General features: G+C 42.1%; 1 protein-coding gene across 5 annotated transcripts in view; it reads right to left on the reverse strand.

Annotated features, from left to right (window-relative positions):
- The window catches only part of ptprt (protein tyrosine phosphatase receptor type T), a 561,846-nt gene that overhangs the window by 457,675 nt on the left and 78,698 nt on the right, over positions 1–25,473 (reverse strand). For all 5 annotated transcript variants that reach the window (XM_049597546.1, XM_049597460.1, XM_049597372.1 and 2 more), the window contains exon 2: positions 21,249–21,374. In XM_049597546.1, coding sequence (XP_049453503.1) covers positions 21,249–21,374 — 126 coding nt within the window. The remainder of the gene's footprint in view (positions 1–21,248; positions 21,375–25,473) is intronic.

A 25,473-nucleotide genomic window follows, 5' to 3' on the forward strand; every position in this document is an offset into this window, starting at 1 on the left:
TGGCCAGTCCGAGCCTGGTGAAGGAAGTAGAGTAGTTTGGGAAAGGGCTCACACTGGGAGCTAAGCAGACCAACAAGGACACACTTTGGAGGAAGAACAGATTTTAAGATTGGGTTTTTTGTATTGTTTTTGTTGTTTACATGGTAAACAGGTTTTTTTTTTTGTTTTTTTTTTTTAAAAATAGTGGTTGCCAGTGCTGCATTGGCTCATATGTTCGACCAATCACCAGGTGCTATGTAACTCAAGGTTCCTCTCATGCTGGGAGAGTACCTACTCTGACATAGGAGCTAAAACAATCCCTCAAGATGGGCATTGGAAAAACTCTGATTGTTCCTAGTTCCTGAGGCGCATTCACAATAAAAAGTGGGTTCTAAGGGCCTGTCCCATTTCTACCCCTCAAATCTTCCACTTGGTATTGAGTGCCCTTGTTTGCGAGATAACCCTTGATGAGGGAAGTGAGAAATATTAGGGTAGAGATCGTTCCCTAAGAAATGGAACACCACTTCATGCCAATCGGCGTGGCCGACGTGCAGGCATATGTCACGCATAGTAGTGACGCAATGAAAATGCCGGCTCCAGCGCTTGTGTTGTGGTGTGTGCTATCTTTATTCTTCTCTGTCTGATGAATCAACGGAGAAGAAATGCTGAAAACAGGAGGCACCTACGACGTCTTCTAGTTCTGATCGATTTTGTTCGGGTAAGTCGATTTGTTTAAATATTTTGACGCTGTGTTCGACCGAGTTGCTGATGAGTTTACGCTAGTCCAACCATCTTTTTGTATAGCCTACATTCCGATCGTACAGTAACAAATTGTTTTCCAAAACTTGCAGAAGTTGCTGACTTCGCAAGGTGTTCTGGGAAATTTCATCTTCCACTTCGTTGAAAGTGTGGGTCGGGGCTCCCTTGGAATCTAGGGCGGGTTTTAAGTGTTGGAAATCAGTTCCACTACCAGTTCTGTTTTGGGACACCACTAGCCTAAACGTGAACGCGCACAACCAAGTGCAAGTGGGTATTTGTAGGGGAAGTGTGGGTATTGGGACAGGCCCTTAGAACTATAAGAAGTTTCTGGGGTCTGAAAACAACTATAATGTGTTTAAATGGCTACAATTTGTCCAGAGTGCAAACAAGAACTGGTTTTCAAGCACAACATCTAGAACCAGTCTGATCTTCTCTATAAGGACTTATGAACCAAAGAAAAAACTCATCACATTGTCTGTTAAGGGAGATGCTGACGTCAGTAGTCCAACTGGATTTTCTGTGGGGAAGAATAAGTATATAAAGAGCCAGTCACAGGCAATTGTATTAACAGTAACAGCAAACCATAATTAGAAAAAAAACATGAAACTCTCTTAAAGATAAAGTAAAGCAGGTCCAATGTCTTTGTTCTCTACCCACTCCATCCGTTACAAAAGATTTGCCACAAAAACAAGTGTCCAAAGCTGGTTAATGGAAAAAAAACCCTGCATATGGGCAACTAAAGCAATGTGTCAAACAGAAGCAGCTTATTTTGCCATATTTGGCAAAAAGATATGGGTGCTTTAAACAGACTGAGATCACAGATGGACAGTGGAGTGGTTTGAGAAGTCTCTACAGCAATTTGGTACTTTTATTTTGCTGTTAGACTGGGTCACTGTTTACTTGCCCTCCACTGATGTGAGTGTGGCTTCATGCTCACTGACTCTCCATAGTGCAGGGAATGGATCAGTTTGGGAAAGGGCCCAAATGAGAGCCAAGCAGACCGGCAAAGACACACTAAGGAGAAAGAACAGATTGTTAGATTGTCTCAAGAGAGAACCCAGGAAGAGAAAGAGCCAATCCAATCTACTCCAAAGAGAAACACGGAGGAGAAAGAGCCAATTAGATTAACTTGGAGAAGAGACAGTGCAAAGAAAGATCCAATCGGGCACACTGAGGAGTCAGTGGAAATTTGATTGTATCTAAGAAGAAACCATAGAGTGATTCTGTGAAGCAAACCAGAATCCCCAGCATATAGATTTGTACTCCATCTCCAACCAAGTGCCAGAAACAATGTTGGCATTGAATAACACATTTGGTTTTGTGTGTTGGTCTTGAACAGTGGTCTGCAGCTTGGCATTCTTTACATTTTATCCATCTCCTCAAAATTAAGTCCCTTTCCACCCTCCATCTTAAGGGTTTACTCCATCATGGCCTTGATGCAAACTAAGTGCTTTCTCAATACTTTCAGTAGCAAAGTTGGACCTAAAAATGCAGTTCCTTCCTAGTTTGTTCACGTCGCTTTATTTCTGAGAGCATAACAGTCTGACTTAGATGCCGTATAGGCTGAACTGAAATGGCTAAAGCAATCAAGTTTCTTTAATCCATTTCTCCCTTTGGCCCTTTACAGTATTTCCACTGGTGTTTGTGGCATACAGTGGGTGTTTTTAGCAGCACATTGCAGCGTTTCCCAGCTGCGTTTGTGGCACCAAACCTGAGGGTGTTTTTCACCAAGCCATTCTTGCTTTTCTAGAAAGTTTAGTGCCACCAAAGATGGGTGTTTTAAGCCAAAAACTGACCTCTTCCTATCCATAATCATATGGTTTTGTAAACCTAACCACACATTATATACAAAGCTGTTGAAAAACGTAAAGTTTTAACATATCTGGTAAAAAATAATGTACAAATGTTACATATCCGTTGTTTGTAGAAACGTGCAATGCAAATATTTTCTCCTGGTTATTACATTGTTCAAAATCCAGAAATATACGATATTCCTAACGTACGTGAAATAATCCCATATCCCCATTACCTGTGTTTCCCTGATGTACCTTTTTCTTTCTTTCTATATATAGCAATTATCTGTTCTGCCAACTATCCAATCATCCTCCCCCTCTTCCCTCTCTCCATCACTCACTCGTCTTCCCATCCCTTCCCTTCATCCTGTTTCTCTTATCTCCTGCTGCCATTTCTGCGTCTGTCGCTGACAGCTCTATCTGCACTAGTCGGTGTTACAAAGGGATTTTACCAGTCAGGTAATCCATCTATCTTCATCTCACACTCTCTCTGTGGATGTATAACGTTTCTATAATGGCTTCACTCTGAAAGAGACTGGCAGCTCCATACAGCTCTCAGAGCAACGTTTCAATGGGAACCGTGATTCAAAATCACCCCTGCTTATCCTTAAAGGAAAAGGAAAGTGCTGTTAAAAATCTTGGAGGACTTTTTTTTTTTTTTTTTTACACTCGCCGTAATTTAGCAGGAAGCATGTGGAGAAGAATGCCGTGTAGTGAGTTTGTTTTTTTTACTCTTACGTATGACATGAGATTTTACTTTCTAATTAGACCTGAGGGCATAGCTTTGCATGCAAGTAACACATGTAGTTGAATGATCAGAGAAATTTTAAACCGATTCCATGTTTAGTTATCTAAATCGTCTCTGTAAAAGTGAACCATGTTTCTTTTCCAAAAGATAAATACCATCATTTTATACAACTTATACAGCAAATTGACCTCATGTATGAATTCAGACTTCATCTCCGTCAATGTAATGTTAAATAAAAAAGACTCTAGCTCGGCTCGTTGCTTTCTCTCACCCTAATCCTTTCCCCCTACATGCACAAACAAGCACAAGATGCAAACAATGAGAGACAGTCCTCGCACTGTTATTTAATATTATTATAATTAAACTTACTTTGCTCAAGGCTGTTGCTTCCTTAATAAAGCATTTAAATATTCTGCCCGTCATTAATCGGGCCACTTGGCATGCAGACTTATACAAGGATTAGGCTTGCAGTGTGTATTCGCCAACTGCACATGATCTGGAATCTAACAAAAAAAGCAGCATGCAGTGGTGGGCAGGAAAACAACAATGGTACTCGGGTAAAAGTAGTGTTACTTATAATTATTCTGACTGAAGTAGAAGTTAAAGTACGGAGTAATTTTACTAGATGCAGTCTATAACATCAGTGTATTATGTTCAAACAGGTCCTCAACAGGTAACAAATGTGAAGTGCACAATAACTGCTCAAGTATCAAGAACCAGACAAATGACAAAGTACATGTTGTTAATGTGGAATTCTTTAAGTTCATGATGTCCACTTGAGCAGACAAAATAGGCAGCACATATATAGTAACAGTTATTCCTTGTCTATTGGAGGGCAAACAGGGTCTGGATGTCGGGTCAGGGGTGTGAATGTGCCTCTTCAAAAGGAGACGGAGGTGTTTCATCTTCTACCACGATCTTGAACTGTAGTCAGCTGAAAGGGGGTCATGGAGGAGGTAGTGCCACACCTGCGTTCCATCTGCAGTCTATGACCCTCTTTACACTTTGTAATAAAGTGTGTCTCACACCCAGACTATATGGACATATAATTTAAAGTGAGTACATTTACACCTGGCTTTAATGTGTGTCTCCTGTGTCCACTGGGGATCCAATTCAGGATATGATAACTCCATCAAGTTCAACGAACCATGGAGTCCAAACAGGGCCATAGTTTCCTTGGTATACACATCAGAGCCACAGACTATAAAAATAACAGATGCAGCTACCGTGAAGTCACCCATTGGATTGTGGAACCATTTTGAAGTCTTAGGTTCGGCATGTCGTTCATCTCCATCTTGTATTTTGAAGTGACCACATTTGGGTGAGAGGCTGGCGCTGTGGAGGAGCGAGGGGTGGATCTGACTGAGAAGCTGAGGACACCGTTGGCAGACAGCCTGTCACTCAAGCTGCCCCGCCCTTAAATATGCGTAACCTTGGGCCTTGATAAAATGTAAACGGGTGAGTCATATAAAAATTCACCCCTCTGTACAGTCATCATGAATGTTGAAATTAGCAACAGAGACCAAAACTGTTTTTTGTAGCAGGCTGAAAACGTAACACTGTATCTCTGCTCCAATGTTGGGCATTTAAACATGGGAGTCATACAGGGATTTACTGTTGGTACTTCTCATTCTCAAGGAAGGGTTGACAGTAAACGGCTGAATTTCAAGGAGGCCGAAGGACTGTTCCAATGTCAAGGGATGCTTCAAATTCTACCGTGGACTGAGTCCTTCCTTTAGAGAATTTTATGCATGTGTGTATTCTCAGCGGGCATGAAGTACCCACAATTCTTTGCGCATGATTTGCTAGAACTGAATGCGGGGCCTTAATGACTCAGACCTGGGCACTCGCTAGCCTGTTCCAAAGTGTGTTCACGAATGCTAGGAAGGAGTCTTACCTAGCCTCTGTAGGACTGATTTGCAAGGACCCCTCCAACCAAGGACGCACAATCTGTTTTAGAGTCCGCCTCAAGTAGCCGTTCGATGAACTACAGTTTTTGGCACTTTCGCATTGGCTTTGTATTTCAGGCTTGGAGGTTGTTGTCAGGAAGGTTTAGAAGGCAACACCGTTGAGGCTGAAAGATGTCTACCTGATTGTAAAGACAGTGAACAGGAATACATCGGCCTACAGACGAGGGAGATACCGCAGTATTGTCAGCATCAGATGAGAGAGAGACCACCTTTCACCCTGACAGCTTCAGCATTCGGTGAAGGAAAGCTGCTGCTGATGCTGCTGGCTCACCGGTTTGGAACAGTCCTGTGTGATTAAGTATTTTGCCCACATGGTTGTTGTATGTGGATTGAAAACGCAATTGCATTTACACTTGAGCTCCTTGTGGTCACAATGAATCGCCAACCACCTCCAGAAGTGGTTTGGTCAGCTGGATCAGAATTTGTCCTCCATGCATTTTGGGTGCATTTAAACTTGTACTCCACCATCCCAATGCAATCCAGTCAGCCAAAATGCATGAATAATGAATAGTTGAATGTCAGAGATGGGACCAAGTCATGCATATGCAAGTCTCAAGTAAGTCCCAAGTCATTTTTTCTGGGGCATGTCAAGTCAAGTCAAGTCCCAGGTTATGTCAAGTCAAGTCCAAGTCAAGTCACCTTATTATTGTAATTTTACCTGCAGAATCTGATCTCAATAAAGTGAAAAGACAAGATATAAGTAACTGTCAGTAAACATTGACTTCATCGCTGCAATGTTTACTTTGCAGGGACGACCCCCATGCGTGCGCACACACACACACACACACACACACACACACTAACCAAGGCAGCAGCCAAAATCACCCATTTAGCTCATTTAACCCTGTGTTGCTCGTTCATAAAACGTACAGCCGGTCTTGTGATGAACCGGTCGGAATGTTCGCTCATGTTTTCTGGGGTTAATGTTAGCAAATAAATTAAAAAACAAGTTCCACCAAACCGACCCACCCCCGTATCGTATCAAGCTAAGGTTAGCTAACTACTGACTAACCAGATAATATTAGCTAATTGACAAGCACTGGGCAGAATGGCTCTTCAAATGACGAACAAAGTTTGAAGTTGTCGTCTGGCTGTCCGAGATGTTTATGCAGCATGTCTTGCACTTCGTCTTTTGCCGTAATAATGTTAATTCCGAAAGCCGAAGACGATGACTCTCAGTACCCCTCCCGCTGACATGTTGATGCCTATCTGATATAAGAGGGCCTGTTTCTCCAATAAACATGTAAGGTACATAGAGAGGGCATGACTGATTGACAGGGTAGTGATCCAATCATGACAACGCCATCCTCAGCCTGCGCTCCTACCGGGTAATCGACATTATTTTTTAAATTAATTTATTAATTTTATATTCTAACCGAAAACATGATGTGAATAACACTCAAGTCATTCAAGTCATTATGTCTCAAGTCAAGTCACGTCCCAAGTCTTTAACTTCCAAGTCCGAGTCAAGTCTCAAGTCTTTTATTTTTTGTCAAGTCAAGTCACAGGTCATCAAAACAGCTACTCGAGTCGACTCGAGTCCAAGTCACAATGACTCGAGTCCCCATCTCTGCTGAATGTATTGGTAAAAGTAACGTGACGTGTGTAGCCTAATGTAACGGAGCAGGAGTTCATATATGTTATCACAAATGTGCTCAAATAAGAATGAAATGTATTCTGCAAAACAACTCCTGGAAGTCAAACCTATTAAGCACAGCAGGTGACACATGACTGGGGCATTTTGGAGTCTTCTTCTGGGTGGAAAACATAACAGTTTGTGTGTGTGTGTGTGTGTGTGTGTGTGTGTGTGTGTGTGTCTGTCTGTCTGTCTATGTTCCCCCCCTTCTTCTCCTTTTTAGAACTCAAACCCAAAGCTAACCACTTGCAGCTCTCTCTCAATTATCACTGCAAAAAAATGTAGGTATTTACACAGCGGCTGTCTGTCACCCTGTCAATGTGTTATTATCGCTTTGCTCCATTTGTCATTCCTCCAGCCCTACCTCGCTGCTTCCCGCCCGCCCACAAATCACAATGCAATCAAGTCGGCCCCGACAAGGGCCCTCGAATCACCGCTGGCAACCAAAAAAGCGGACGGGATATTTAACCTCTGTACCCATCAGCAGCCACTTGACACACACACACACACACACACATACACACAATTAATGCTATACTGCTGTGACACACTATAATTCAGAAGTCTATTACTGATGCCAGTTTTAAACAAGGCATGAAAGAGTGTGTGTGTGTGTGTGTGTGTGTGTGTGTTAGTGTGCACTGTATATGTTTCAGTTTCTGACAGTTGTGTGTGTGTTAAATGCGTGTCACTTCTGAATAGCGAGGCACTTTCTGATTAGTACTGATTTGTTTTCAGGCTCTCGAAGAAAAAAACAATAAGAGGCAGCACTGACGAGCAGACACACAAACACACACACACACACACACACACACACACGCTCAGATGAAAACACACAGATAGAGAAAAATGTCAAAATACAACTTGAGACGTTCACTGCAGTTCAAACATAATTTTCTGTCAAGCTGTCAAATCTAAAAAAAATAACATCAACGGAAACTGAGAGGCAAATTTAGGACAAAGCTGCCTCAGGAGGAATGAATGTCTGGGAGAACGAAGGTGCGGAGAGAGGGAAGAAGGGAAAAAATGAAAGAATAATAGAGCGAAGACAGGCGGAGCTGTAGGGCTTTCTGCAACATGGTTTGGGTCCTGGATTGACAGCCAGTGCGAACATCAACACTGCAAATGACAGGGTACACCCACAAACACACACTCACACTTACACACCTCTAGCATTGTTAGCTGAGCTCTGGCTAGCTTTTCTTCAAAATCACCTAAAACCTCAAAGAAAAAAACAAGATTGTATTTTTCATTTGGCTGTCAAACTTCCGCAAGCCTGCAAAACGCCGACGGAGTGGGGGGGATCTGTGCGAAAAAGATGTGACAGAGAAAAGTAAAAATAAGAAAAAAAGACTCAATACAGAGACTGCCTGATCTGAAATTCATATACTTGCACACAGTGGAGTAAAGCAGCTGGGAGAACGGAGGAGATGATGTATGAGAACACTGAAAAGGTTTAGAGTGAATTACTGTGACGCCGGTAGGTGGTGGCGGAGGGGAGGATCCAGAGGGACGAGACTGATTGATTGATTGATCAGTTTTCTGACACATCGTGATTTGCTGACTTCAAAGTATGGAGCGCTGGAACAGTTTGCTTAGGTTTGACTCTGTGGAAATGTCTGGACCATTATTCTTATCGGACCCTCTGGACCACACAGCGCTGCACAGTGCCATGCACAAATAAAGTTACATACAGTAGCACATATTTTACTTAATTACATATTCATTTATTTGTTTCAGTCCCCATACAGTCATGCAAACAAGGGCATCATTTTTTCTTTACATTAGGGAGTGGCCATATTAAACGAGGCCAAAGGGCAGTTGCTTGAGCACCACCTGGGGTCTATCTGTGCACGTGCTTGGCACTACACTCTGCAGACCAGCTGAATATAGAGATATGCACATAGTCTCTGTAGCATAGTCATAATTATATACAACACATCCCAAGTCGGCAGAGACTTTGTCAGTAGACTGTCACGTTTACTTATTACGCGTTAGATATCCTCATGTGTCTGCTGTTACTATTCCAGGATGCCCCAACCAACACTGGGACGTCAACAAAAGCCCGTGGTTAGGTTTAGAAATAACCTCCTGGTTTGGCTCTACATTCGTACAGGAAGCAAACTCCGGCTCCTGGGTGAAAGTCCAGGGTTTGTTGAACTCATCCACCACCTCTCCCGCCCTATGAGGACTATAAGCCCTATAAGGACTTTACAGCTCCTTATATTACATCATTAGCGGCAGCATTTCAAACTGATGGCATCCTGTGGTGTATGATACAACCACGACAGGTGCCGTCTGGCCACATTATGAACTCACGCCGTCCGGCTGCATATCATACTGCCACTACAGGTGCCGTTCAACAAACCAGAGGCGTATCGAAGGTTCCATTCGGCCACGTTACAAACTGACGCCGCCCAATGGCGTATTATATCAACCCAAAAGGTGGCTTTGCCATTGATGTCTGACACCACAATCGTTGACAAAGCCACGGTATTTGATGACTTTGGTATAAGAACGAGCTGTTACATAACATGCAATTCAGAAGTGCATGTTTGAAGGCATTTATTGGCCTACACACCCAGGGTTCACCCACACAGGTGTTTTCACATGACTGGACCTCTTCTCTGGACTGTTTAGGCATGGACAGACTGAGGGAAATGTCAGTCAAGTACTCTCTCTGGTTGTTAGGAAAATAATACCCTCCTGCATCATAAATTTAAAGTATACCCTTAGGGATTTAGTGGAATGCTCTTTTTTCAAGGTCAAAAGCAAAGTTTCAACATTTTACAGTTACATGATCTGGGTGAAATTATGTTAATATTGGAGGGTCTATGTATACCGAGCCAACATATTTGGTGTCTTGTCCTGAGATTTTGGGGTAAATCTTTTCAAAATAACACTTTTTTAAAGGATATTCTGATGTATTGTACCTGTATTTGAAGTACTACCACCCAACAAACAGTCATTTTGCACAACTGTCCTCTTACAGTCTGTGCCACACTGCTCCTATGGGTGTATCCACATCTAAACTGGCTTTAAATTATCTGCATATTTTCCGTATCTATAACGTCATCATCCATTGTAAGTTTGAGAGTTACGTAGGGGATTGTAGTGCAGGGGAGGTGAAGGGTTGGGTTGACATGGAGATGCAGATGTATTGTAAGTCATATTGTGCGAAATGGGGCTTGGAGATCTTGGTGGCATTCTGTGTCAACATGTATGATATTGATTTTGGAGAATCATGGTGCGAAACTGATTACAGACACAAAACGGAAGCAGAGAAACATCTTTGAGATGGGGCTTGCAATGTCTCATTGGCCAGTGTACTCCGTGTCATAACATGCCTCATTCCAGTTGGCTAGTTTGCAGAGGTGGGTCATGACAGTAATCTCATTGTGAGGTCATGCTGTGTGGATATTTATGGATGTATTAAAAATTATGATATTAAAACAATGCACATTTGGCCATTCTGATTAATTGTTACCCCGTCTGTAATTTAATTGCACATGTATTTGCATTTCTAGGATTAATTATATTTCTTCCATCTGCATGCATGACGATAACTGAGTCTAACAATGTACTTTTTGAACTGTACATACAGCTTATCGTTATACTTAAAGCTCTGTATATGAAGCTACCTACGCCTGTGCACGTTGATAGACCTGATCATTTCACACTTATTATTGTAAACCTGTCACTGAAAGCCTTTTTATCTCTATCTGTTATTTTTAATACAGTGTTTTCTTCTCTTATAATTACTCTCTGTATTATCTTGAACACTCCCTTTATATTCTCTTCCTCTCTGCTTCGTTGTCTCAGCTGCTGCAACAGCTCAATTTCCCTTCAGGGATCATTAAATCTTCATCCACTCTATCTAATTCACAGAAAGGCGAGAAAGAGATTGCCTGTCACTGTTCAAGCCACAAATGAACACGTCTCTGTCATTCCCCGGCTTCAAAAACACGGAGACGCACAACTGCCATTCCAGTGGCGTTTTGCAGAGATGGGGTTTCACTGGTTGTGAACACCGCCTCTTTCTAGAACATAAAATAATAAAACACAAACACAAATAAAAATATGATGTTGAATTAGAGGAAAGGCAACAGGAGAAAGTACACACACACACACACAGAAAGCAAACAGTAAAGCACACACACACACACACACACACACACGCACAGATACACAGTGTGTGAGGTGATGAAAAGATATCCATTCCTCTTTTTATTACTCCTGCTCTGTGAGAGAATTAAGGCTCTGTCCATTCCCACCTGAGCCCTTCTATGTCTCCATCTCTCTTTATTTTTGTATCTGTGGCAGTAAAATCATTTCAGACCCACTGTAGTTCACCGTGTGTCAGCAGGAACAGTCCAAATTAAAACAATAGAAGGTTTTCAGGTGGCTCTCTGGCTGGGAAGATTGGATATTTTATCTTAAAACTATATAGGGCCTATATGATTATTCAACACATTCTCACTCCAACCTTGTCCCACATGCACATTTGGTCATGGACTTTCCACGTCAAGATATAAGCCCTTTTTAGATAGGAGTTGTGCAAATTTGCAGGAAAGTCCAATCAGTCTTTTTTCAGCATCGGCAGTATAAAAACAAAATCGGGGAGTGCAGCAAAATGCCGCCTGCCTACTTTTGTTTATACAGAAGGCGTTTTTTTCGGGGCAATGGGGGGCGTGAGCAAGTAACAAAACGTGTAGCTCAGCGTGTGACGTAACCAGTGACGTGGGAGGGAAGCCGCGGCTGGTCAGTCCTTCGGCGATTCTCTCCTAAGTCGGCCCGTCCTTCACCGTCCCGTCATCTGACGGTTAATGGCCTCTTCGTTTGCGAGGACAAGGAGGGCACACAATTCCTTGTCTCCCCAGTTGCTCATCTTTACAGTGTCTGTCAGGTTTACGTTTCCCTCTTGCTACTAGCTGCTCGCTAATTCCTGCTATCAGCTGTTTCCTGTTTATCCACCGCCAGTGGGTCGCACGTGCAGCGTCTTCAACAGCCCCTCCTGTTGCGGAAGGCCGCCTCGTTCTCTTTAAACCAAAAAGGTTCCGCTAATATGACTACCCTACGAGGCGGAAAATTGGGCACCTCAGATCAACTCACCATTCCGTCTCTGTGTGTCTAAACGCTCGCAGCTTGCCGGCAAAACAGCCCAACATTCGTGGAAAATCTGGCAGTGTAAAAGGGTCTATAGAGTATATCTTGACGTGGAAAGTACATGACCAAATGTGGATGTGTGACCTTTATATCTATATATACACATACACCGATCAGGTGACGTGAATAACTGACTATTTTGTTCCAGTGCATTGTTCTGCTGGGAAACCTTTGGCTCTGGCATTCATGTGGATACCACCTGACATGTTCCACCCACTCAAACACCGTTGCAGACCAAGTACCCCCCCTCATGGCAACAGTACTCCCTGATGGCAGTGGCCCCCCAGCAGGATAAAGCACTGTTTTTGCTGGACATGTGACTATGCTTTTTTTGTTCGCATGTTAATGATAATAACTTGTTGAGTTGATAAATCAAGGCTGATTTTCTGTGATTGCTCAGAAGTCTTTCTGCCACCTAGTGGTCACTACATACAGCTTAATAATGACCTTCACGAGCACTACAACAAACTCTCAAGGCCTCTTTTCAGACATTACGTATTTTCAATTGTCCACCCTGAAAATTGCCTTTTCGAATGGTTGAGCCGGCAACAAAAGTAAGTAAGAGTCATTAATGAAAAGTCTTTCTGCCTTTGTGTCAGTCTGTGGGTTTGTCTCAGTCCTTGTCTCCTTTTTGGGGGGGTTTCTTTCACAGTTTCTGTCTCACTCGTCCATCTTCCTGGATGCTTGTCTGTCTGCCTTCGTCACTCTCCTTTGTGTGTTTTTCCATTTACATGGCAGTGTGGAGTCTCCCTTTGTATTCTACAGCGTGTATAGGCTATCTCTCAGTCTTCTTGTGACTCCTGTCAGGCATTATCTCACTTTCTCTGTCCGCATTCTTTGAGATCACTCCATTTTCATCCCGTCTGTCCTCATGTCTTCTTTAATGGAGGAGAATCTCAACCTTCCTCTAATTGTGTTGTCTTTTCCCTCTTACCTTTAACACTGTTTGTCATTCTCTCCTTATTCTGTCCTCATGAATGAGATATACACGTTTCAGTTTCTTGAATGTGTGCATGGGACAGAGTGTCTCTCTTTCTCTTTGACAGTGTTTTAATGTGCCGACGCAGCCACACAACAACAAACACTCATGCAACATGTATGTGATAAATATAGACATTTAAAGTGCACACACACACACATCAATTCAAACACATACTTTTCTTTGATTAGGCTTTCATATGTTGATGATGGTGAAGTATACAGATCGTGATTTTCCCTATTTTCCCTTTTATTATTACATTTCTCTCAATCATCATCTACCTCTCTCTGTGTATTTTTTCTGTCTCTCTATCCTCACTCTTCCCTCTCCTCACTCTCACTCCCCTCTTCTCTCTCTCTGATCATTTTTTCATGTTTCAGATCGTGGCCGTGTTGATGGGTGCTCAAAACATCAACTGGCTTTGATGTTTGATGTTTGCTGCTCGTGTGAGTTTGTCTCGCTCAGCCTGGGGTTTGAAGGTAATAAGAAGTATGAGGTATGAGTGTGCCTGTGTGTGCCTGTGTGTGTGTGTGTGTGCCTGTGCGTGTGTGTGTGTGTAGGGCCAGGCAGGCAGTAAAAGAAAATCCTCTCTTTTCTTTTGGCGATTTGCCGGTTTTGCGAAAGTTTGACAGTGAAATAAATTTACTGCAGTGGCACTTTTTTTTTTCAGACTCATGTTTATTGTTATTTTTGAAAATACGCTAGCTGGAGCTCAGCTGAGGATACCAGAGGTGTGCATTTATGAGTGTGTGAATGTTTCCATTTCCAGGTTCTGTGTACAATCTCACATACATGACCAGCAGCTCCGTAACAGTCAGGGCAGGTGTGCCCTTTCAGTTTATATCCACTAATAAGCTAAGACATTACGGAAAGGACCCTGCAGAGAAATTAAACTTTTTTTGTACCTTTCGCTTGTTCTGGTCTCTTTTGGGTCCAAGTCTCACGAGAGTAACTTGATGCAGGAAGAAAACAGTAGAAACATTTGTGAAAGTTGGAGAGAGGAGTGCCGGTAATAATTGTTGTGTTGGAGTATAGAAAGACTGTGTTACTCTTATCTAATAGATGTCAGTGTCATGGCTGCATATTTAGCAGATATCAACAATGTGAAAAAAGTCTGCAAGATTTCAGAATGAGACTTCTCCTTTAGCGAGACTTGGACACAAAACAGACAGGAAAATAATAATAATAACTTCATATGTTGAGCAGTTAAAAAGATTGGTTTTAAGATCTCATTTTAAGCTGTCTACTGAAAGGTTATAGGTTATTCTAGAGACGAGGGCCAACGACACAGAACGCGGCATCACCATACTTTTTAGTTCTAGTGTGAGGGACATTTAATAGACCAGAGACAGAGGATGTTAAAGATCTGGAGGGAGCGTATTTGACCAACATATCAGATAAATGGTAAGAAGTCAGTCCATTAAGAGATTTAAAAACTAAAAGCAAATTTTTACAATTAATTCTAAAGTGAACAGGAAGCCAATGAAGTGTCTTCAATGTGTTCTCGAATTTTAGTCTTGGTGAGTCGACGTGCTGTAGCAATTTGGATCATCTGAACTTCTTTGATGTCTTGTTGAGATAGGGAAAAGGTAGTACAGACAAGTACATTAAATCCTTGGATCCTTGGATCCTTTCCATAATGTTGTCATGATAACAATCTGAGCCTCTTAGTGGCAAAAACAAGTACTTTAGGTGGACTTAGATAAACGGGATATGCCTACTCCGAGTGGTTACACTACAGCCTGTTTTGCCAGCTGCAGCCATCTCTCTCAACACTGGACCAGTTTCAAAAATTGTTTCCATGAATGAGGTAGACACAAAAACATGGGAAGATAAAATCCAGATCAGAAAAATACCAGAGTATTTCTTTAGAATAGGTTTTAGGATATAAAGAACTCTCAGAATTCAGACTGTGAGATTATTATGTCTGTATGTAGGTGATGAGAGATAGAAAAACACTCATGCCTATCCAATCCTCTCACATGTGTAAACTGGTGCGGATTATATTATTCTCTGTCAGCACAGAGATGATGAAAGTTAACAAAACCCTCATTCTAATCCAATCATGCCTAACCCTGAGATCTATAAACTGTCAGGACTATGGACATTATGACAGCGACGTCTGAATGGAGGTGATGAGAGAGAGATGAGAGAGCGATGGTGCCAATCCAATCTTGTCAGATCTACAAGCTGTCGAGTGTGGGTTACGCTTTATGACAACCGTATCAACCGCATCAATATTACGGAGGTGAGGCGAGAAAAGGGGATTATCTGATAACAGTCGATAACGGAGGTAAAGAGACAAAAGCAGGGGGCTCATATGCTCCTGTATACATGTACATGTTGTACCCAAACTGGTGGCAAACACTAAAAACATTAGAGAGCTTTAAGTAAACGTACAGCTTTGAGTCAGAAGGGAAGAACAGAGGATCTCTTAGTCATGATGCACATGTTTATCGTTAAAGGCTCTGTATGTAACTTTCAAAAATGCCTTGGTATTCGTGACACCTCTCTGAGGCAATGAATTTGAGGGTTTTGAAGAACTAGTAACGTAGTGCAGCCAATGGACCCCTGCCTCTAGGACACTGCTTTCCCTGGAGGAGAGTGGACGGCACCGCAAACCCAAGCTCAAGGGTTCACAGTAGACTGGTGTGGCAGCTGACTCTAGCCCGTGTAACAACAGGAAGTTTGCTGATCCAGCATGGACCCATGGCGGTCAAGCAGTCGGTCCAGAATTAGCCCCTGGCACTCGTTCTTGCCCAGGCTGAATCCAAGCAGATACGGGCGCTGACTGGAGGTCCATCTCCACCGGGCTGTGCAGGAAAGAAGGCGTCTGGGCCGGTCAATGGCCCAGGAGGAAGAGGAAGACTGTGTGAGAGAGCAGAACGTCGCCTACAGTTTGCCTGGTGACATCACAGAGTCACATGACACTGTGAAAGTACTGTCCAATCAAGTTTGGTGACTGGTCTCTCACTGAGGTCTGAGAATGGCATCCTGTGGAGATAAGGGCCAAATGGCTGTCTTTGTTTGAAGAACAACAGAGAAGAAAAGTCTTCACATGTCCAGTTTAGATTTTAACAAACGACAAATCATCTGTGGTCCAGTGAATCACAGCAGAGGCTGTCAGCAAATAGTTTGTTGGGCACAGATAAACAGAGATCTGTGTGGGTACATGAGACCCTAAAAAAGAGGGCGGATCATGGGGGGTACCACCAGTTGGTCCAGGAGCGTCTCCTCCATGATGGAAGTTTCCAGGCGTATTTTAGGATGACTCTGGGGCAGTTTGACAACCTGCTGTGTATCATCCAGCCGTATAGCTCTGGGTATCCAGCAACTGCTACCACCAGTTTCTCCTCCATGGTTTACAAACTGTAAACTTGTTGTCTTGTTGGAAAAAAGATGGAGATGATGTGGCTGTTTTTCTGCTCTGAGTTGATTGTTTTTCAATTTGAGTTCAGAGCACTCAGGCGAAAACCACGAGCAAAAAACTTCATTGTCATTAAAAACAATTACAAAAACGCACCTTTAAGTTACAACCTTTTCACCCACCGGCAATAATAAATGATGAATACATGAAAAAAGTTACATGCACAACCTATAAAAAGATTCCAGCTTTTAAAATGAGCCCAGACTATTTTTTCTATTCACAACAATGAAGGTGTCAATTAACCCCTTTCATAACCTGTTTTACTTTGTTTTTACAAAACTGAATATAACAAAGCATCTTTTTCTTCAGTAGATCTGCAAGTCTTTCAACAGTAATGTTTTTGAATGGATACAACATGGTACTGATACTTTAAATAGCCATCCAAGGTCCACTGTGAGTACATCAGCAGACTTAACATCCTGAAAAAAAAAAAAAAAAAAAGACTAGAGACAGACAAGAGACTGGCAGACAATTTGTTCTTGTCCTGCTTTATCAGATCTATAGCGGTCAGGGCAGCGTGCAGTCAATAAGTTGTCTATGATGAGAAGGGGTTATAGGGCGTGATGGCTATTGCCCCGACAACCACCGCTCACAACGATAGATGAGACAGATAACTGACATGAGACATACATGCTGAGAGAGAGACAGGCTGGCATAGCGCTCATGCTCATTCAATCGTATCAGATCTTCAGTGCGAGATCTTGGTCTGGTGAGTGGAGGCTGTGGCTGACAGATCTTTCTCTCCACCACTTCTGACATGTCAGAGACAATGATGAGAAAAGAGAGAGACAGAGAGATGATGATGATGTATGAGAGCAATAATTGCCATGACTGAGAGATAATATATGATAGAGAGAGAGGGAGGGAGGGGGTTATGGGATGGTTGGGGTGCAAAGTGAGAATCATGAGGATTAGAGACAAAGGAAGCCGGATGGAAATATACCTCTGACGGTGATCTCACAGCCCAGTTGCCACAAGAGAATGTTGGCATTGTGCGTTTCTGCCAACCACTTTTGTGACTTTTACAAGTATCAGATCAATGTTTCTAAAGTGATGTAGTATGTGAGTTGACTTTGTCTTCCAGTGGTTAGCATTGTCGCCTCCCTGCAAGAGGAAGAGGAGATGAGGGAGGCCCTCCGTGTGGAGTTTGTAGGCCATAGGTGTGAATATGAGCGTGAATGTGAACAATTGATTTTACAGAGATATTCCTGTGTGTCCAGGTGGGAAAATTCCACAAATAGTGGTTGTGTTTTTAAAGAGACATCGCTGCATTTTCAGCCAAGATAGTGCCATGAAAGTGGTTGTGTTTCACCAAGACATTGCTATATATGCAGCTGGGAAAATGCCACAAAAACTGATTCTTTTTTCGACAGACATTTCTGCATTTGCAGGTAAGATACTGCCATGAAAAGCAAGACAACACTGCATGTTCAGCCGAAATAATGCCATTGAAAAAAAGAGACATTGCTATGTGTCCAGCTGGAATGGTGCCACAAAAAGTGGTTGATTTTTACCAAGACATCGTTGCATTTCCAGCTAGGATAGCCCCAAGAAATGTTTTCTTTTTTACAAAGCCATTGCTGCATGTCCAGTCAAGATAGTGCCATGAACAGCGCTTGTTTTTTACAGACATTGCTGCATGTCCAGGTGGGAAAATGCCACAAAAGCAGCTGTTTATTACCCAGACATTGCTGCATTTCCAGCTGAGATAGCGCCACGAAAAGCATTTTTTTAACCAATATATTGCTGCATTTCCAGCCAGGATAGTGCCATGAAAAGCAGGTTTTTTAAGCTAACACATGATCTTTTTCTAGCCATAACCTGGTGGGTGTTGTGCCTATACCTAACCACATGTTAACCACAGCATTGTTAAGACATGAAGAAAAGTAAAGTTTCAACATATATGCGACATAATAACATAAATGTGACATATCTGTGGTTTGCAGAAACGTACAATGCCAACATTCTCTCTGGCTGCTGGATCTTAAAGGGAAATTTTGGTTTATTTCAACCTGTCTCCTATCGCCCTAAATTTGTTTCAAGTGACTAGTGACATAAAAATAATAGTTAGCATGTTAGCCGTTAGCCTAGATACAGCCGGGGCACATAGTAGCGTCAGACCTGTTAAAACATAAGTGAATGGGCAACCTTCAAGTGCAAAGTTAGTCCACTAAACAAGCTTTTTTTCCACAAAGACCGCCTCATATCGTTAGGATAAATGTCAGAGAACATATAGAAAACGACATGTAAACATGTTGTCTTACCTTACCGGTGTGCTGCCATGTTTGTTTACCTTTGGAAAGCAGAGCTAGATGGTAAACATCTTAATGGCTGACCTGGTGAATAATTGCTCTACATAAGCCAACAGTGCGAAAAACATTTTCTTAGTGAGCATCTCTATCATTCCTTTGACAAAGCTGTCAACAGAAGCACACACCTGTTACTGCCTGGTCTGTATGAACTTAATGGGTGGCTCAAAGGAGCTTCTTTTGCGCACCAACACTCACAGCTCTCCTCTTGGCAACAGCACAGTAGATTATTACATCACTGACCTCGACCTATTCTGTGTGAGCGCATTCACAGTCAATTTCTTGACACTATCATGTGACCAGAGCAACAAAACGCAATCAGACACCAAATAGTTTCATCACAACCAGAGCATTTCCTGTCTACATCATACCCTCACAACAGGGGAGGCGTAATCCAGGCTGTGTGAGGTATTAATAGTATATTTAACATAGTGGCAGATTGATCCAGTTTGAAAGAGAAAAAGAAAGATGTAAGGAGGATGCCCTTATTGGTATGTGAATTTTAATGCTGCTCTGGAAATCGAGTTTCTGATAAACGCTCATGTCAGTCAAATAAGTGAAGTAAGAGAGAAGGAGAAGGTGACTGGAGACAGACAGAGGGAGAGAAATGCAGCAGACAGAAAGTGTGAAAGAGAGAGAGAGAGTGTGGGCGAAAGAGGGAGAGAGCAAAAGGGCAGAAGTGTGTGAGAGAATGAGATGGATAGACAGGCCGTCTGATTGCCATTTGGCGTTTGACAGGCGGAGAGAGAGAGACCCAGCTGGGGTCACGTCACAATCTGTCTACAAGAGTTCTATCAGTCTGCCAACTGAGATGGACAGAAAGAGAGATGGAGATGTGAGGAGAAGTTAACACGTTTAACCTTTTCTCCCCATGTATTAAAAAAGTTTAACTTTTCAGCCTGCTACTTTGAATACGGTCAGTGGACTTACACTTGTATGGCGCCTTTCTAGTCTCCTGACCACTCAAAGTGCTTTTACTCACTTGTTCACACACACATCCACACACTGATGGCTGAGGCTACCACCTGCACTTTAAGGAGCCGGGGATTAAAGCAACAATCTTCTGATTAGCGACCGACCTGCTCTCCCTCCTGGGCCACAGTCACCACATATGTTTGAACTTTGACAATAACAGGACAAAAACTGTGTGTGTTGTGAGACAGTGAAGAGTTTGCATGTCCTCCCAGTGTCAGCATGGGTTTTCTCTGGGTACTCCGGCTTCCTCCCGCAGTCCAAAGACATGCAGGCTAGGTTAATTGGTGACTGTGAGCGTGAATGGTTGTCTGGCTCTATGTGGTGACCTGTCCAGGGTGTACTCCGCCTCTCGTCCAATGTCAGCTGAGATAGGCTCCGGCGCCCCCACGACCCCAACAGTATAAGCAGTTACAGAAAGTGAATGATGAATTATATAAAACTGATGAAACAAATCTAGAGCTTTATATCATCATTTTATTTTCAAAGATAAATGCATCAATGTCAACACACATAGTCTAATCTGATTGGTTGGAGTCTAAAGTTGGGATCAGACCTTAGATTTGTTAAAGCTCCAAAGACTAGAAACCCCACATTTCCACCAACATACAAGTTTTTTTAAGGCTCTGACAGACTCCTCGAAGTTGAATGTCTGCGGACAGCTGTGGACAACCGACCAGTCGGGCAGACGTGCGTGTGATTCCAATAACACTAAAATTGAGGGTGCACATCGGTGTGGTGCACATTTCCCAATCCACACTATATTCCAGTCTGTAATGGTGATGCACCATAATGTGGTTTGCCAATAGCTAGTCTCATGTAGCCAGACCCAGCTCCACAGTGCTGTGTCAGTGCTATAGAAAGGTCTGAAAGCACACCTTATCGTTCTTCCCTAGGTTGTTTGTATTTTTCTAAACCAATACAATCACGCCTTGAGCGGTGCTAAGCCCAGAATGCAGCAGGCAGGCTTATACCGTATACCTACAGTCTACATCCAGTTCGTCAAAGGGGGCAAGCGACAACATTTACACCACATGGACCAAAGCAGACTTTCATGGACTTACTGATGTGTAAAAGTGGGCTACAGTCTTTACACCCAAAAGCAGTGGAGTTACGTGACAACCCCAAAATCTCATGGACACATGAGATTTTTCATATTTCTACATCGGGGTATCAGCCAAAATCAATCGGCCTCTCCAGCTGATGCAGCAATTTGCACTTAACACACAAAACGGTGGAGATATACAGAATTTTTTGGAACTATTTTCGCACCATATGAAGCTTCATTTGTAGTCATGGGTCATGAGAAATAAAGGCAGTGATTGGATGAGAAGACATCAGAACACCATCTGACTGTAAACACCAACTGGCCCAGGCCAGAGAGGAACTGGTCCAACAGTCACAGTGTGTGACCACACCTTAGCTAACAGGTCATAAATAAAGTTTGTTGGATTACATAATATCTACAATACAGAGCACTTGAACAGAAACACAAAAAGTAGGATCTTACCGGTGGGCAGGGCAGGGTCCATGGTGGGTTTCTCCCAAGAGTTGACTTGTTCCCAGGTAAATCCATTGGTTCCAAGAGAAACGCTGTACCCACAGCTGCTGTAAGACTCCTCAAATGTACAGCCACCTGAACAGAGAGAGAAAAAGATGCATATATTTAGAGATTTACTGAGCAAGTATTTCAGGGCTTAGCGTCTTGTACACATACAATTCAACACTCTTTGGTGCCAGGTTGGTACGTCCACGAACACAGCCCAGCCGCTAGAAGAAAATGTTGCATTGTACATTTCTGCAAACCACAAATACGTTACATTTGCACCTTTCATATAAATCAAAGTTTCTAAAGTGACACAGTACATAAGCTGACGTTGTCATCAGGAGGCCAAGCTGCAGACCAGTGCAGTCCACAAAATGAGGGCGACAAATAAAAGCGTTTTGTAGCGTGTCATTGTTGCATCTTCCAGCAGCTTTTGACACCCACTGAATCTGGGGGTTTTCTTAGTGACCCATTTTTCCGAGACATCACTGTATTTCAAACAGCTGTTTAGCCACCAAAATGTGTATTTTAAGCCAAAACATGACATTTCTCTAACAATAACAAAGTGTTTTTTTTAGCCTGAACACAACCACAAGTTAACCACAGCATTGTTGAAACATTGAGTTTTAACATATTCTCCAAATAATAACATAAAAATGTGACATTTCTGTGGTTTGCAGAAGCAAACAATGCAAACAATTATTATTAACAACCAACTGCTCAATGAGGAAGATGTAGAGAATTATTTGGACTGAATCATGCAAAGACAGGTCTCAAAATGAAGCTGCTGAAGTTAATATTTTGATCTGAAATGACAAGTGCATCGACAACTGAGGGCAGCAACGAAGCTTTGAGGAAGCACTGAGGATATGCAACATAGTAAGAGCAACTAGCGTATCTGTTGTAAAAACAAACACAACGTGGGCTGGGAGGATTAACTGTGTCATACTGGTCTCTATTCTTTTCTTTTCAAGAATGCCCTTTTTAAAAATTTATTTATTCATTGTCCACTTGTACTCGCTGCAGTTAAGCTAGTAAGGAATATTGATTTTTTTTGTTTTTTTGTTTCTGTTTTTGTGATGAAGGAGTGACACTGTTCGTTTGTGTATCCCTTATGCTTTGGGCTTCAATATAGGAAAGGTGGACTCCAGCAAAACCAATTGAAACTACAGCACAGAGAGGGGATTACAGAGTGCAAACACACTGAGTGGTTGATGCTCTCTATAAATACAATTAAAGATCAGGTATGATATGAAAAGTCTTTGCAACATCTGTTATTCACCATGTTTGTGATTAAATTATACACCCCAGTACATGTTCTTGGACGACGTCATAATCACTTGAATGAGGTTTGAATTTCTATGAAGTTTTTTTTTTGTTTTGTTTTTAAAACAGAGCTTTGGTAAGCTGCTCTGGTATTGTTCATAATATTACACTAATTAAGTTGAGAGGTGGTGCAAGACAGAGAAGAGAGCGGAGAAAGAAAGAAAGAAAGAAAGAAAGAAAGAAAGAAAGAAAGAAAGAAAGACAGTGTGTGCCTTTCAATGAGAGAGACAGCGAGGGGTAGATGAAGAGAAAGCTTTATGTGTCAACATGATTAAGTCACAGAGTCTCATCGTTATTTCATGGCCCGGATAAGACACATTTTCCACCGCATTAGCCTTCTCTGTTAGCCTGGAGCACTGCACACACACACACACACACACACACACACACACACACACACACACACTGCAGTGCTTCCCTAATTAGACATATGCTTTGACACACAACCATTTTAATTTGTTTTGAAGTATTTGAAATGGGGGAACGTCATTGCTTTATTCATTACATCACTTAATGCTTACTTACTTTCCACTTTTTTATCCGCCTCTTTGTTGCTGTCATCTCCTGAGAGCACATTTGTCAGTTTAGACCTCATCAGAACAAAAACTTTGTTTTACAGACTTCAGCTGTAACATGCTTGTAGATTACTGCATAGTCATTTTGTGCTCTTGAGGTACTACACAGGATTAAAGAAAAATAATTCAGATCAGTATTTTGACAAAAAAATTAGGAGACCTGATATCCAGACTGAATTATCTCAACAGCTGTTGGACAGGTTGCCATGAAGCTTGGTACAGATGTTCATGGTTCCCACACGATCCTATAATCTGAATTGCAATGTTTATTAACGATAACTTCCAGGTAGAAAATCCTGGCATCACATACAACACACAGTAAAATCAAACAGCGCTAAGCAAACGCTGCCTCTATATTCATATATCATTTTTGTTGATGAGACAAGATGATGTCAGTGGTAGACTATTGGACATTAAAGGCCGAGATCGGCCATGCTTGTAATTATCTTTAAATGTCACGTGAGCGATAGGCTGGTAAACTCCAGAAAATAGTCTGCGCCAGGATGTTTCACTAACCAGCAAAAACACACACCAGAGCAATGTCAGCCCGAGTTTGTCAGTTGCAGCTTCTATGCCTATGGATTTGGTTTATCAAACATGAAAGCAAAGCAAAAAGTTCATAAAATAAAGACAGCAGAAACATCAGATCGGTTGGACCACCCAGTTAAACTATATATATTTAAATATTACAGTTACATCTGTTTTCCAAATTTAAGTATTCTTTTCCACCCGGGAATGATGGGTGTGATGTTGATTTTATGATGCGTTCCAGGCAAGGTTCTGTGTCCATAAGTCACCACTTCAAGTCACGACTCACGACTTCATAGCGTTCCAAGTCATGCCAAACTGTCAAAGCAACATGGCGGGCGGTGCAGGGTTTATGTTTGTTTATGATCACTTCTATCGCCAAAGGTGCCGGTTCCTTGCTCATTTGAGTGAAACAGAGGAGGAGAAACAGCGCATAAGGTCACAGATGCTATTATACTTTTTGTTTTACGTTAGCTGTGTGTTTAAAAATGTATTTTGTATTGATTTCTTCTTGCACTGGAAACCAGCTGTTAGAGCGGCTGCCAATAATGCAGATTTCAGTAAAATGTCTCAACAAACATTAAATTAATTTGTCCAACACTTTAGATTTGAACCAAATACCTGCAAAACTAATGACATCATCAGTCTCAACTGTACTCCATGTTTAGTTCTAATTAGCAAATGTTAGCATGCTATGAAGCTGAACATTTACCTGCTAAACACTGGTCTGTTAGCATTGCCATTGTGAGCGTGTTAGCATGCACGCTAGCATGGCTGTAGACTCTTTGCCATGTTATACCAAGAACGTTACGTGTAAATTGAACATCGTACATAATGTAGTTCAAGTGGCTCCAAGCAAAGTTCACAGCCAATGAGTTGTCTGCACACAGCTAGCTGCTAACAATTAGGGCTGCAACTGACGATTATTTTCATTGTCGACTAATCTGTTGATTATTTCTTTGATGAGTCGACTAATCATTCTATCAAAAAATGTGTTAAAATGTTGAAAAATTTTGGTCTGTCTCTCCCAAACCCCAAAATGATGTCATCTAATGTTTTGTTTCATACTCACGGCAAAGGGTTTAATTCACCGTCATGGGAGAGTGTGTAAAGCTGCCAATATTTGAACATAAGAAGCTGCAATAAGAGTATTTTGGGTACTTTTATAGTACTTTTCTATGAAAAAAGACTCAAACCAATTAGTCGACGACTAAAATAGTCACCGATTATTTTAATAGTGGATTAGTCATCGATTAGTCGACTAATCGTTGCAGCCCTACTAACAATACTAACCCAAATCGTGCTTAACAACAGGAACAGTGCTGACAGAGCTAATGGTGTTAGCCATTATGGAACCAGAGCGTGGGTGCTACGCTTCCATGACAACAACATCCTGGTATCAGTGGTGACCACTGTATGAGTGCAGTGCAAAGAGGCGGAGATGAGCTAGCCAGTGGCTACAGAAAGGTTTGGATTAAGGCTCATTTATGCTCAACGTTAAATACGGATACGGATACGGGTACGGACGGAGCCTTCTGTCTGTGCTCTGCGTTCATTTCATCCGTATTTCTGCACGTTTCCATAAAGCTTACGGATACGGGCCAAACGGAGCACCCCTGGTGGATATATTGGTTAACATCCATGCCAACGTGAAGGGCACATGGAAGTATGTGGGCAGTGACGGTGACATCGTTTGAAACGGACATATACATTTTCGTACGTAAAGGGAGCATAAATGAGCCCTTAGCCTACAACATACG

The sequence above is a fragment of the Epinephelus fuscoguttatus genome, linkage group LG1 (genome assembly GCF_011397635.1).
Source record: "Epinephelus fuscoguttatus linkage group LG1, E.fuscoguttatus.final_Chr_v1".
NCBI lineage: Eukaryota > Metazoa > Chordata > Actinopteri > Perciformes > Serranidae > Epinephelus > Epinephelus fuscoguttatus.